We start from the raw sequence: 15015 nt of genomic DNA on the forward strand, positions 1-15015 counted from the left end.
GAAGTGATGTCCAATTTACAATATTTAGGGTCTGTTTCACAATGTCCGGATAACTGCCAAATAAGCTATTTATTACTTATTGGTAGGATAAACGCTTTTGTTGCGTTTCATGACTATCAGATAGCGCGAAATTTCTTCGAAACTTTTATCTTCCGAATAATTTATGTGTTGCATAGCTATTTGGTATTTTATCCATACATTGTGAAACAGACCCTTAGAATAGAATATTTTTCAGCCAGGAATCCAATTCATTTTATTTATTTACTTTCCCACATATTTATTATATCTTTAAAGTTATACCAATGCGACAAAACATCACAATTAAATATATTATATACATATTACAGACAATTAATAATTATTATATATTTTAATTCGTTTAGTCCTGGCTCTGTGTGCTCTTAGGGTACGTTTTATTTAAGTGTAACTTAAAGTTTAAACCGAGGCTTACAATGTCAGTTTAGTGCAACACTTTTCGATTCATTAATTTTTCTCAAACTAGTTGTGAATTAAAATGTATTTAAATCCTGATTGAGACAATATTTTATTAATTTCGAGTTGTTAAATACTATATACCCATTGGCATCTTGTGTAGATGCATCTTGGTGATCGGCGTGCGTATGTTAATACGATATTTTATAGAGAAATCTTTAGTGGCCTTGATTTGAAGAGATTGTAACAGTTTAACAGATTTTTGAAAAAAAATCTTATATTGTTATAGTTTCTATGCTCCTCTCTGTAACGCCTGTATGCATTTTCATCTTCATAGACATATACAAGTCCATTCTTGTCAAGAACTTCGTAACTGTCATTCGTCACTGTACCATAGTTGGACCGTTCTTGGGAGTATTTTGTAAGGTTTGTAATAATAAATTAATCACTTTGTAATATTAAAATGATTAATTTAAGCACGTTCAATATCACAGTGTAACATGTAATCGTTTAAGTGGGTAATTCGGATTTTAAAGATACAATGATTATATAAGTGTACCAATTCTTAAATGGCAACACCACGTGAGCCTCATGCCATGTATTGCTATTGTTAGCTACACGACAAGTCATTTAAAAAAATGGAATGCAGTAATAACTTCTCAATTTTCAAAATTAAATAGTCTTCAATCAGCAAAAAAATATGCCCACTGAAGTATTTCCGACCCAATTGGACTTATGGTCCTTCAAGAAAAGAGCGTACCAATTCTTAAAAGGCCGGCAACTGACTTGCGAGCCTTCTGGCAATGTCTGAATGTCCAAAAGATAAAAGAAAGAATATCCTATCTACGATTTTTAAGATTTATGCCCCATAGTCTTTGGACGTCTGCAAGGCGTATATCTCCAACTCGACGTAGAATTACTAATATGAATTAATGAGATGAATTGATAAGCTCGTATAATGAAATATAGATAAAAGTAACCTTTGAAAAGCTGCAATTCTCGAAAATCTTCATACGATTTAATAAACGAATTTGTATTCTAAAAATGGACTTAATTAAATAATTACTTGAACCTGTGTGTATCGAATTGTATGTAAAATTTTAACACTGCTTTTGTTTTACTTCATATAATATATATAATGATAAAGACTCGCCATTCGTTTCGGAATAAATCTCCTTATAAATACAATTATTATTATTTAGTACACACACTGGCAGCACAATGTTAATGCGTGTGTATTAGGATATGGAAAAACAATCTGATTGGTTTTAAAAGTATTTGCGTGGATAAGGCATTACCAGATAGTTCATTCCATAGAGACAGCGCCCTGTTTAAGAAGTTTACATTGCCATTACTTTATAAGGTGTTTAGTTTTTATAAGGTTATAATATTTATTTCTTTGATAAATATTCAGATAATGATAATGCACTTTAAAGAAAAAACAGCAATGCAGATAATAAATGAAATGAATCGCGACTACGAACTTTTTAACACACTGTCGCCATCGTATCAAGATATAATCGACGCATCCATCGCCAACTCGCTGAAATACAGCGAAAAAGCCTGGGCCATAACAGTCCTATTTGTCGTACTGATATTTCCTGTAATGGCCGCTGTTTTGAATGTATACAATTTCACATTTAAGTCCGAACCAACTAAATATATGGTACACGACCTACCAAAACCGTATGGGGAGCCCGAGGAACGGTTTGATACTCCATACTTCGAAATCATGTTCGCTTATATGGTATACTGCGCTTCCCTGTACATCGTCAATTTTATTGGTTATGACGGGTTCTTTGGCTTGTGTATTAATCACGCATGTTTGAAGATGCAGCTGTATTGTCAAGCGTTTAAAGAGGCATTGGCAAGTGAGGATATGTACGAAAAGATCGTAGGTGTTATTAAAGAACAGAATCGGCTATTTGAGTAAGTGTTAATCTTATTTGGAAATAATAGGCTATCTGATTCTATAGGCTTAAGAGGCTTCTTTCGCGAAAATGCTTAACCTTATGATGTACCCTGCCTACTGATGTACTATGCCTGTCAACCCTTCTCTTTAACAACCTTTTTACGTGTAAATTATCAATCTTAAAATACATATATTATTTAATTATCACAGAAGATAATACTCCATAGGAAAGGACAGTAATAGGACGTATCAATAATATTTTCAATTATACTTATATATACTGTTCATAAATGAATATTCAGGACTTATTAAAAATTCAGTTAATGTGCGTTATTCGGTTTATACATGCTTTTTCCAACTAAAATAAGCTTTTTAATGATTGGAGTTGACAGCGGATCAACTTACCTCATGTAAGGAACACCCAGTCCCTTTGTGGGGCACAGAAAAAATATCCTGAGCCATAATATATTATCATTTCAATTAAATTTGTAATTGTTCAAATCTGCATATATTTTTACAGGAATCATGGACTATAATTTTTTTCTATGACATTCATATGGTGTCCTATCAAAAATCTGAACTTCAAACCCCTACTGCTTTTTATTTTATTTTTAATTTAAATTCTTATTTTAAAAGGCAAAAACATTTTACTATATATACTGTCAAATAACATGTTTCATTGCAAAACGCATTACGCCATATCTTAAGTTATTGTGTTTTAAATAAGTTTGTCTTACTGAGATTTTATTTAGCTAATTTTACAGACTGCTCTGTACCCAATAATCGTGACGTAGCAGCATTATACTTTTAATTAAAGTTTAAACGTGTCGCAAAATCTCAATATTGATGTCGGTATAATCATCGACAGTAGCCAAGTTTTTTATGTATAGCACCCATCTAACACTAGTTAAGTATTAAGAAGTATCATTAAATTTTAAGGTATGTGAATCTTATACAAGACACGTTCAATGTATGGCTTGGCATAATATTGATCGCTACAATGATTCAAATATGCAACTGCATGTATCATATAACTGAGGTAAATAAAATTCATACACTTTAGAGGAGTTTCACAGTCGGACGTCGATGCAGAATACGACATTGCACCGACATTGTGCGCGGAAAAACTTTCAGTTGTGAAAGACGGATTCCACAACTGAAAGTTTTTCCGCGCATCATCACTATGTGGCTAACTAGCTTATCAATTGAATTATTTCTGAACCAATACGACTTCGAGTCCTTCAAGACGGGTGTGTCCATGGGCGGAGGTGACAGTTAACATCTGGTTAGTGTGTTGCTCGTTTTATATAAATAGCCTATCTAAAGAATGAAGTGTTTGCGGTTAGCATACTCAGAATTGTCTATCTCAACGAAATATTTAAAAATTCCTTTGTTACAGGGGTATGAACTGGATCTACGATATATTATATTCATAACTGGTACAATCATTCATATATATCTACCGTGTCGATATTCCGCAAAGCTAAAACATATGGTAATCAATAATCATTATATAGTTTCTTTCCTAGAATAAATAATCAAACAATCAATCACACCTCACAGACTATTATACAATTTCCTGAGATAATTATATTTTTAGTATGATTTATTTTCAAAATTATACCTCTAAGGGCCTGTTTCACAATGTCCGGATAAGTTCCAAATAAGCTATTTATTACTTATTCGTAGGATAAATAGTATTTTTGCGTTTCACAACTCAGATAGTCTATACGTCATGAAATTCGAAGTATCTTATTTGGAACTTTTATCTTTCGAATAATTTAAGTGTTGCATAGCTATTTGACACTTTATCCACACAATGTGAAACAGGCCCTAAGTATTCTTAAAAGTAATTCATTTTAATTATTGGGCCGATCCCGGCGGCACTGCAATGCCAGGCCGACCCGTGACAGGAGTGGAGCGAGCCCCGAACATCCCGTCAGTTTCCAAAAATCAGTTTAATATACTGGTCCCGCTATGCGGGAACTTTCAGATATTAAGCTGAAAAGAACAGATACTACACTTTGATCTTAGCCAAAAGGCCGAGAAGCGATACGTAAATAATGTACTCTGGAGTATATAAGGTAAAACGAAATTAATATAATATCGTGTTTTACAATTGGCGGAACAACATTGACTGCCATCTACCCGAAGTTTTTGTAACTACATTTAATTTGAAATAGCGCCCTCTATGAAAAAGTATATTTATTAGTGTTGTTTAGGAACAGAAGGGTTTCTATAAAAATCCTACACGCTCATAATGTTTATTAAGTATTTCTGTAATGATTATATTAATATGTTGCTATAATGTATGACAATTAACACACAGTTATTTTTCTATGCTCTCACAAAGACAGTTTAAAACACACAATTACAAGATGATTCAACAAAATTATATCTACGAAAAACTTATTTTTAGTCCGTGGAAACGGCAACACTTTTCTACATTTCTGGTTGGGAGCACGTAAACAACATTCCAATAAGGAAAATGGTACTCTTCATGGTTGCGCGTGCGCAGATACCATTAGAGATCACCGCTTTTAATAAACTCATATTCGATATGGATCTCTTTGTTTCGGTATGTTATTTTATAAAATTTATTTCAAATCATTAACCAGTAATTTTAGCAACGAATTGATAATTTTCTATAAGAACAGGTGCGCTGAAACGTTCGTAGTCTGACACATAGATGGCGCTTTTAGTATTAAAAAAAAATTCGCCGAAACTGACGCTGATTTTTAGGCTAAAGATATGTACTATAAAAATGGAATAGAAAAATTATATTACCGTTATAATCGTTGTATCGTTGTCGTAGGCTAAGAAAATAAATAAAAAAATGTTTTATATGTTAACCTACGAACTATTTAGCCATACAGCGACCGGCCCTTTATCCACTTAGCTGTCCAATTAATAAAAGCATGTCATTTTATTAATGAACGTTTTCATACGCATACTTTGATATCAGATAAATATTTTATATCAATACTAATATATGTAGATTATATGAATTTGTTTGTTTCAGATATTACAAACTTCTTATTCAATGTACACGCTGTTGCGATCTTAATTTATGAAATTAAAAATGTACATCAATTTTGTTTTAATTTATAAAATGCAAAGCTATACCGGCACCGGTATTCAATAAATGGTACCCATTTATGGTATAGTATGGGTTGGTGGGCTCAGTTTCCACACTTAGACTCTCACTAGTTCCGTTGTGCGTAAAGTCCTGGCTAACTAAACCATCCTGTCGCCTTCCAGAAGCACTGAAGTTTTCTGGTCACTTCGCTTCATGGAGCGATCTCACTGTTCCGAGGATTTCAATAAAACCCTATAGCGATAGTGATTGCAATTCCAATGTTGCGGTTTTTTTACTAAAGTATACTGGTATTGAGACTACACCGATATTGAATACAAAAATTGCTGTTCCAATGGAGATTAGAGAGTACGCTAACTGTACGCTTATACAAGTTGTATTACAGACGCGTTGTACACAAGGCTAGTACATTATGCTCACTCAGGCTTTCTTAGATTAATAAGCGTGACGATTTCTTAAATCGTCCGACTTGCGTCCCGTAAAGTCAGACGTAGGCATTCTCTTCGTGTTACATTGCATTAATCCGTTTCATAGAAATAAATATTTTATTATTTCGCGTATACCTATTGTACGCAAGTGGTTAATAAAGTGTTAAACTAAAATTCTCTATTATTTAAAGCACTCCAAAAGACCAAGGAAGAAGAAAAAAGAAGAAAAGAAGTATTCACCTATCTTTGTTCAGTTACACGTAATTATTAATAATTATCGGATACTTTTTATTAAGCTATTGAATAGATTTTATCGCGTGCTTTGAGCACGGCGACCGAATCAAGCAATTCCGTAACGAAAATCAAAACCTAACACACGATACGGGAGCGTACGCGTTAGAGTGACTCTGGTAGAGTGGTAGATTGTATTAATATCAAAGGAAAAAATACTGTATTAATAAAATATAAATAAATAATTATAATCAGCCAGTCCCCGAGTGCCACATGTTTTTTTATTGTATAATAAATCTTAACATTTACTTCGGAAGTCACGATCTGATAATATATAAATCCACTTACCGCAGCGTTTGTATGGTAGAAGAAGTCATGTAGTATATCGAATATGGATGTCTCAGAAAGTATAAGCTTCTGAAGATTCTCCGGATGGAAGTCGTGACCGTACATGTCAACTGCTGACAAGAAGATGGACTCCATTTGGTTGTGACGTAATTCGTACGCCGGTTGATGGGCTGCTATTAAGACCTGGGAAAGTATGAAAATATAAATATTAAAATAGATATAAAACTGTAAAACTCCACTGCTCTATTGTCAATAGTTTCCACAGATTTCGATTAGGGATTTAATTTGTGCTTTTCACACTTTGATGTACATAGTTCATGAACATAGTACTTTGGGTAATATACAATACGAACTAACACGCAACCAATTCTTCTTTATAATATTGTGAATAGTGTAGCAAACTCAAATTTCAATTGAAATTCTTACTCACAAAAAAAAATAACCAATTAAAGATATTTCCCTTGCTTGAACATTCTCGAACTAGATTTATTACCAGCCTAGTTTTGCAGACATTTATTTCAAAAAAATTACTGACCGAGTACGTAAAGTATACGTTGACGTCTCGAGGGTTCGTACTACGTACTTTGAGATTTCGATAAATATTTTCAGCGCTAGCGATAAAGTTTGTTTTGAAAATGTAATTTATGCTATACTATTTTAACGCGAGTAACTTCCAGTTGTTGTGATAAGTTTCGCTTGTTCCTTCCACCAGTTACCAGTTCCTTATATTAAAATGTAAATGCTGAACTTGTGGTTATACAAAATTTGACTTCTGAGATTCTATTAGACACAAGAACGATAAGAACAGCACTATTGCACTTATATATGAGTACATAGACAATATACCTGTCTCGCTCTAAGCGCCACTCGGCTGTGTTCGGCGCGATGTAACGAAGTAAGTTCGTTGAGTGTGGCCGCTAGTTCGTCCGTCAAACCCGGCTCGTTGGACCAGAGATGGTCGATCAGCATTGTCACCTAAAATAGTACTTAATATAGTTTTCAACAGAGATAACGATTATAAATCCAAAAATCTGGGTACAAATATAAATACGTACAAAAATGCAAATTTATTTAATCCAGCCAGCAATGAACAGAAATGTTTTTTATGAATCGTATGTGAATAATATAACACACCCCAAATTAAATCAAAAAGTTTAATAAAAACGTCCACATTAGGAACACATTATTATAGAAATAACTAGCTGCACCCGCAAACCTTTTTTTCGACTGAATATGATTTTTTTTTAATTTTAGTAGTTTTTAAAATTTCTTTGCCGATGAGTAGTGATGTCTACCGATACAAATTTAATGACGTGGAATAAGTGATACTTGTATTTTATATTCCAAAATAAACATATATACTTTTATTTTATTGATAATGTAAGTTATATTCTTACCAATAAATTCTTCTTAGCAACTTGATTGTGCGAGAATATAATATTTGCCACGGCCTGCATGTCATCCTTGTATCGGTCGCGGAGCGCCATCACGCATTTGTCGTATGAACCTTTAACAAACAATAATAATTTGTATTAAGACTTCCTTATCCTTTCTGCGTCTCCTTTAAGATATTTTAGAAAGATCAGAAGACTCCACATCATTGAACATTAACAGGTTGCAATAAAGCCTTCGTTTTCGAGCAAGAATAAGTGGAAAATTTTCGCCAGAAAAAAATGAAATACGTACAAAATAATCATGCCATAAAGAATTTATTATCATAATAGGTTTCTTATACGTTCGACCAAACGAGCCTACGAGATAACAGTGTTCGTAGCCCATGTACGTATACACTCATATTAGCGGGTGCGTTGGCATTCAGGAAGGAGTATGGTTCCATCGATGTGAAACAATTACTCTTTTAAAAATAAAAGAAATATAAAGAAGACAATATATATGATATCTTTATCCCATTCGCTTCTTAAAAACTCCTTCATACAAAAGGTCATTTTGCCTATAATAAAAAATTATAACATATTTTCCAGCGAACTTATTTTAAAGGAAATAACTCTCTTTTTAAAACTCTTACCAAGTTGGAAGTGACTTTCATCTTGATAGTATTGCTTCAATAGATCATGCACAGCTGCCTTCATACGTCCGCGGATACCGTTTCTGTAAAAAATAAAATAAACACACTTTTAATATATATGACCCTTGATTATCATCTATTTAAATTTCGTTATATATTATGTAATATCGTAAAAACCACATCACACTAACAACCTAAATAAGATGTTATCGCAAGGTACTGAATAAAAATACGAAATATTGTACAAAATATTTAAGAAATAAGTAATGGGACACAAGGCGCCATTTCTTATAGTTGTTCGTTTAATTAGATTTATGATCATCTATGGTTTTTTCCTCTCTTTGCTGTGTATTAGTTATAATTTTTTTGTATAATTGTTAAAAACTTCCATTCAAACAAACAAACAACTTAGGTACAGTTGTTCCCGCCACCAGTTGTGTGATTTGCTCAAAAACAAAAAGTGTTATAGAGCAAATTTTAAGTTATATAAATACATATGTAACGTTAAAAATACTGTGGGGATGATGTAAGAAATGTGAAATTACATAATTAAAAAAAATAGTCAACAAAATTTGGCTTAATTGGCCAGGCCATAAAATAAAACATAAATAAAAAAAAATATACATAAGTAATAATATCTTTGATTAAAAAACAATATTTATACAATTCAAATATTAAATTACTCACCTATATCTCTGTACGAGCACAACTAAAGCCTGTGTGCTCATGAAGAATACATCACGATCTGCGCGTTTAGTGAGGGATGCAGCATGACTGAGAAAAATCATTTGTTTAGCTTTGCCAAGTAGTTATCTGTCACTGAACAGTCTCCTGTGCCCACTATTGTAAGCAAACATCGATATAAATAATGTTTAAAGTTTACTTAATTTTTTTATTTTAATTGTCATGTAAATGCTATATATTACTGTATTTTTAATAGTATAGTTAGTAATATTTTGGGAAGCACTGTAGCTCATATCAGATATTTATTTTAAGCAAAAATAATGCCAATAATGATTGTATACACTATTTAAGTTGGTCAATCCATGTGATATATTTATTAATTTAAAGGATTTTTAAATAGTTTAAAATACTATAAAAAGCAAAATATATAACATTATGAAAAAACTAAGAGCGATATCTGGGGAAAAATACTTTCTTGAGAGCACAATATATTTATATATCACTATTATAATATAACTGTTAATTAATAATTTTAAAAAAATACTCACTGATCAATGACGCTAGCGATTTGCTGGCTGGGGAACTGCGCCAACACACTTGTGATATTTCGTTCGTACAACGCCATTAACTTCCTCACTTTCTTCTCCACTGATAGAGGAATTCTACCGGAAGTAGATGATAGCACCTAACACATAATTGCAGTTTTAAATTTGATTTTGATTGTTTGTACTTTGATATGTGTACATTAAGTGAAACCTTCAAGTAGTACAACAACAACCTTATTAGTACACATATAACATACAAAATGTTAAAAACATTTTTGTATGTTATATGTGTACTTTAAAAGTCAAGAAGACGGAGCGTTGCTTGATTAACTGGAATTAGCAATGTCAAATTTTCCAAAGTTGAAAGAAATTAAGTGAAAATGTATTGAATTTTTATATATGAAAGTCATAGTTCGCGGTTAGTTTGTTAGGGTAAATCATCAAAAGATATAGGATTAAAATGGTATCTTTTTATTATTACTTCATTTTGGTATATGTAAAAAAAATAGTGTAGACATTGAATTTTCTGAAATATTTGCGTTTCTTTTAAATACAACCCTTGTATTTAAAACGTCATTGATTAGAAATTTCAAATATGTATTACAATACCTCTTGTAATTCCAACAATGGTAGAGAAGGATCTCGAAGGCTCTGCATGAACTTTTCCACTACTTCTCTCAAACGGGGCGTGTTGTATGGATCCGGGAGACAAAAACCTGTAAAAAACATATTTCTTTTATCTCTTTGCTGTTGTTCAAATCTTAAAAACTGTATACGTAAGTCCCTTTTTTATTCTTACCTATAGAAATATGGGAACCGAGAACGAATTTAACATAAGTAATTTTAAATGTTATTACTCACCGGCCAATGTGTTCTCCAAAATAACTTTATATTTGATGTGCGCATAATTCAATTTCTCAGACAGAGATGTATTATCGCCCAGTGGGAACTGACCCTTGTAGGGGACGGCCGTCGTTACTAGCGAGGGGTCATCTAACTCTGAAATTATTATTTATGATATTTATTTCATTACATTTTTCTATCATAACAGTAATTACTAATACGATAAAATTCCAAAATCCCACACCAACTATTCTAGATAAAAACATTAAAAAATTTAACTTATATTCCTAAATCTATCTATCCATAACTAACAATATAGCTAGCAACTCTTATGATGATATATTATTAGATATGAATAATGAAGAAAAATACTAGTAATTTTTTAAAGTGAAACTTCTTTAGAATCGATGTGATTTCAAACCGGATGCAACGGAAAAAGCGACAGTAAAAAGAGACAGAAATATATATACATAAGATTTAACGTGGGAGAAAATGAGATAGGAGGCATTATACAGCCTCTTTTTACTGCCGCTTTTTCATTTAATCGAATTTAAAACTTTCGTTGTCTTAGTTTTTGTCAAATTAAACATTTATATTAAAATTTATCATTAAAATATACTGTTTTTAATGAAAAGTTTAATACATTAAGATAGTAAAAAATGTTTAATTTAAATATGATTAATTATAAAAACTTTGTTTTTGAAGGTTTCACTTCTATCACGTGGGAATTGCACATATATATATTTTGCAGTAAATAGACAAAAAAGCGAGACACTTACCCAAAGTGCCCATAAGTGATCCCTGATCCAGTACAGCACCAGGTCTCATGCACCAGGTGACGTTACCGGCTTCCGGAGCTGATAGGGTCATCACCATTTTCATTACCTTTAATCATTTCAAATTAGTTGAATATATATTTGACAGTTTTTGTAATATTTTATAATCAAGTATAATTGTAAATAACGATAAATTAATTTATATTAAAAACATATTTACTTCGCGAATAGAACATACTGTATATTATAGTGTGATGACAGATGGATCAAAAATACCCTTAATTCGAATGGCTGGAAAAATAGAGAAACGCCCACCAGAAAGATGGTAAGATGAAATAAGATAAAGCAGACATAATAGTAAAGAAGAAGACAAATTGAAGAATTTCGAGGAGAGAGGACTCATATTAAACACTCTGTTGGACTTATATTAAATATAATAGAATATAACTAATGGAATCCTTAGCATAGTACTCGAATATTCTATATTTATTTTATTTTCATATATACTTCTCCTATTCATAAGAACTACATCAGTTTAATAATACCTTTTAAACTAAAGTACTATTAGTAGCATTTTGTCCCTTTCTCTCAAATTGTGTATACCATGTGTTGGAATGAGACGGATAAATACATTGTTTCAAACGTTGAACTAGCAATTTTACTAACACTAATTCGTCTATTGCGCATTTATCAACTTTAATCAATTTGATAATGAAGCACAAAACGCATTCTACGAATTAAAATCACCTCAATTTCTGCATAAGGTTGTCCCTTATCCACATGTCCGCCATCTTCCACCAGGCAATTGATGAGTTTCCCTGCAGATGGCGCTCTTAACTTCGAAGGGTCCTTCTCCTTTTCAAAGACCACGGTCTGATTTCCAATCACTATACGGTATTTGTCGACTTCTTCTTTGAGGTAACTCGTGTATGATGCACCATCAACGGAAAGAAGTGTGCCTGAAGAAAAGAAATTACCGAGAATCTTACTGAACTATTAATGACACAGTTATTTGATGCATTTTATATAAATAAATATGGAGAAATCGAATATTTCTTGTATAGAACCCCCAAGGATTTAAAAAGCGTTATCGAGTACAATAAATACAGTAAACTTTTACGATGCTCGAGCGAACCGTCACAAAAAACCGACACCCTGAAGTTAACTATAGTCGAAATTTTAGTTTTATATTGTCAGTGTTGTTTTTTCTGGAAACGGATAGATTATAGAATAAGGCGAAAGGTTAAAAAATATCTTGCTAAGGCAAAGAAATAATTAACTTCTAACGCGTATACGCAAACTTTTTTTAAAATCTTTTATTGTTTATTGCATGGGTATTATTAATTTAAATATTTAAAAACATAATAAATATTACCTCCATCAGCTAATTTATGAACCTCCAATTCCTTGAAACTGCCATTAATGGCTAGGAAATAACTGGTCGGACCCGATTTGGTCACTTGGACCTTGTATTTGTTCCCACTATGGATCAACTCTACTTCAACTGTGTTTGAAAGCTGGCTCGCACTCTGAATTTGACCCCTGGAAAAAAATTCTTAATAAAAATAGTATAATTTTTAGGATAATTAATTTCGTATTAATTTAATTTTACCAAAATGGTAAACTACGAAACTAAACGAAAAAACTGGCCGTATGTATAACAAAAGAAAAGCAAGCTAAGATGGTACCTTCCCACTTTACTGTAAATAGGTCACATTTTACTGGTATGGATTTTCATTTTAAATATAAATATACTAGTAATAACATAATTACAAGAATCAGTATAGAATAAAACGAGTGAATGCTATCTTAAATAAATACTACCAAGACTTAAATCAGTTCAAATAATGCACCACTAGATGGCGCTGACGAAATTATAAAACGCGCTATCGTTATTATTTTTAAATAGCGGAAGGTACACAGTAAGTAAGTGGAAGATTAATATTCAGAAATTCAAAGTCAAAAGGTTTATTCCAATGAGACCACCTAAAATGTCACTAAAGACGATTCTAGTTGCCCCTTCCAAAAGCTTCGTGTGAAGAAGAATGTGCAAGAAACTCTTACTCTGTTAAAATAGGATTCACAATATTTGTATACATTTGTTAAATTATATATGTGAAGACAAGGCACTCCTATAATAAAACTAGTACGAAAGTTAACATATTACAAAATTAATGTTTATAATCATTGTTTGTATCCGAGTGATAAAATTAAAGCAGACTTGGCACCTAAAATCTTAAAAGTAAATATTTAACTAAATAACGGTTATAGTAGTAGTCTCACTTTTCTAGAGCGCTCTTGAACTCCTGGAAGTGCGTAGTAATGATGCTGTCAGCGATTAGTATGGAACCGCACAGGACTCCTAACATCACATCAGGCTTTTCAGATTGTACCTAAAATGAGATTTTAAAATATATTATAAATAAATATTTATCTAATAAACATAGCATTTGATGTGGAGCATCGTAAAGGTGATATTTTTTTTCGTTCCGATACAAAAGTATTACGTATTTGGGAATGATCAGGGAATTTTATGCTCGACTCAATTAACCGTTGATTTTATTTTTGAAGCTATACTTCTTTTGGCGCGATGGAGAAAAATAATAAGAGTGAACTTTTACAATGCGCGCGCACACCGACACCTGAATTGGACATCGTAAAGTTAGGTCTAGGAAAATAACTATCAACTTGTATATTCTAGTATTTTTATATGTAGAACACGTGTTTCGTAACAGTACAATTAAACAGTGTGAATAAATAAATATTATTTTGGTGTTTTTATTAAATAAATTTCATATACGACGGTGATAGTATTAACTAATAATTTAAAAAAAATATTAATTTTGACAAACACCATTGACCACGTTTCACCTCGTCTAATTTTCTAGAGAAATCTTTTTTTACTTACTCTTTCAGCGATCAACGCATCCAGCCATGCCGTGTCAATATTATTTTCCTGAAAAGCCTGCGTCTCCAATAGGGTGATGAGATACTCCACTGTAGTACGGAAGTCACCACGAATGCTCAACTCTTTTAGAGCTATCACCAGGTTTCTGCGAACATACAAATCAAATTTCATTGGTCATCTGGACTGAAGAAAATCAATGTCAAGGATTAGGATCATTTAAATAATCTTCAAATTTATAAAAGGCTTCATTAATTAATTTACATTAAACGAGAGTTTTAAATTTATTCAGTTATCATTATATTGTTTCGCGGTAAACTTTTCTCGTTAAAATTTAAACGAATACTAATAAAATCTATGTTATGAACGAAATATTATATGCGTAGATAACATACAATTCTTTAGACTTCACCCAGGGATAGACATTTTTTTTTGTTTCCAATACTTAAAACGATTATGTTTGTAAGGTATATAATATAACCACCAAATCAAATTTAATATTTTGTTAGGATTTAAAAAAACGATAAAAAGAAGTTATATTGTGTATCCAATAAACATGCTACCAAACGCACTAATTCACATGCAAGGCCGGTTTTCTGTAGTTATTTATGAGTAGCGATAAAAAGATGTCGATGGAAACTGTAAATGATATTGTCAATGTTGCATTATAAACAATGTTGGAACATTTTAAACCCTTAAAATTATTTTTATTTCTTAGTAATTTTCACAAAAGTTACTGAAGTCAAAGTTGTAGTTATTTATATGAGTTGCATCCACGATAGCCTTGA

At 31.9% G+C, this 15015-nt stretch overlaps 2 protein-coding genes and 1 non-coding gene across 7 annotated transcripts in view; 1 reads left to right on the forward strand and 2 right to left on the reverse strand.

Moving 5' to 3' along the window:
- LOC110994707 (acetyl-CoA carboxylase) overlaps window positions 1–15015 on the reverse strand; it is a 58887-nt gene that overhangs the window by 19768 nt on the left and 24104 nt on the right. For all 5 annotated transcript variants that reach the window (XM_022261720.2, XM_022261553.2, XM_022261638.2 and 2 more), the window contains 13 exons: window positions 14231–14375; window positions 13606–13715; window positions 12698–12864; window positions 12070–12281; window positions 11326–11431; window positions 10565–10702; window positions 10313–10419; window positions 9707–9843; window positions 9162–9248; window positions 8475–8557; window positions 7846–7955; window positions 7295–7423; window positions 6449–6631 (listed from right to left, as the gene is read on the reverse strand). In XM_022261720.2, coding sequence (XP_022117412.2) covers window positions 6449–6631; window positions 7295–7423; window positions 7846–7955; window positions 8475–8557; window positions 9162–9248; window positions 9707–9843; window positions 10313–10419; window positions 10565–10702; window positions 11326–11431; window positions 12070–12281; window positions 12698–12864; window positions 13606–13715; window positions 14231–14375 — 1714 coding nt within the window. The remainder of the gene's footprint in view (window positions 1–6448; window positions 6632–7294; window positions 7424–7845; window positions 7956–8474; window positions 8558–9161; window positions 9249–9706; window positions 9844–10312; window positions 10420–10564; window positions 10703–11325; window positions 11432–12069; window positions 12282–12697; window positions 12865–13605; window positions 13716–14230; window positions 14376–15015) is intronic.
- Window positions 2165–5597, forward strand: LOC123689785 (odorant receptor 13a-like). The gene is made up of 4 exons (XM_045631379.1): window positions 2165–2361; window positions 3284–3383; window positions 4764–4922; window positions 5367–5597. The coding sequence occupies exons 1-4, from the start codon at window positions 2165–2167 to the stop codon at window positions 5409–5411; spliced, it is 501 nt and encodes a 166-aa protein (XP_045487335.1). The 3' UTR covers window positions 5412–5597.
- LOC123689847 lies at window positions 4206–4398 on the reverse strand. The gene has a single exon (XR_006750720.1). It is a non-coding gene; the product is annotated as a U2 spliceosomal RNA (small nuclear RNA).

Source organism: Pieris rapae, chromosome 15 (assembly GCF_905147795.1).
Source record: "Pieris rapae chromosome 15, ilPieRapa1.1, whole genome shotgun sequence".
NCBI lineage: Eukaryota > Metazoa > Arthropoda > Insecta > Lepidoptera > Pieridae > Pieris > Pieris rapae.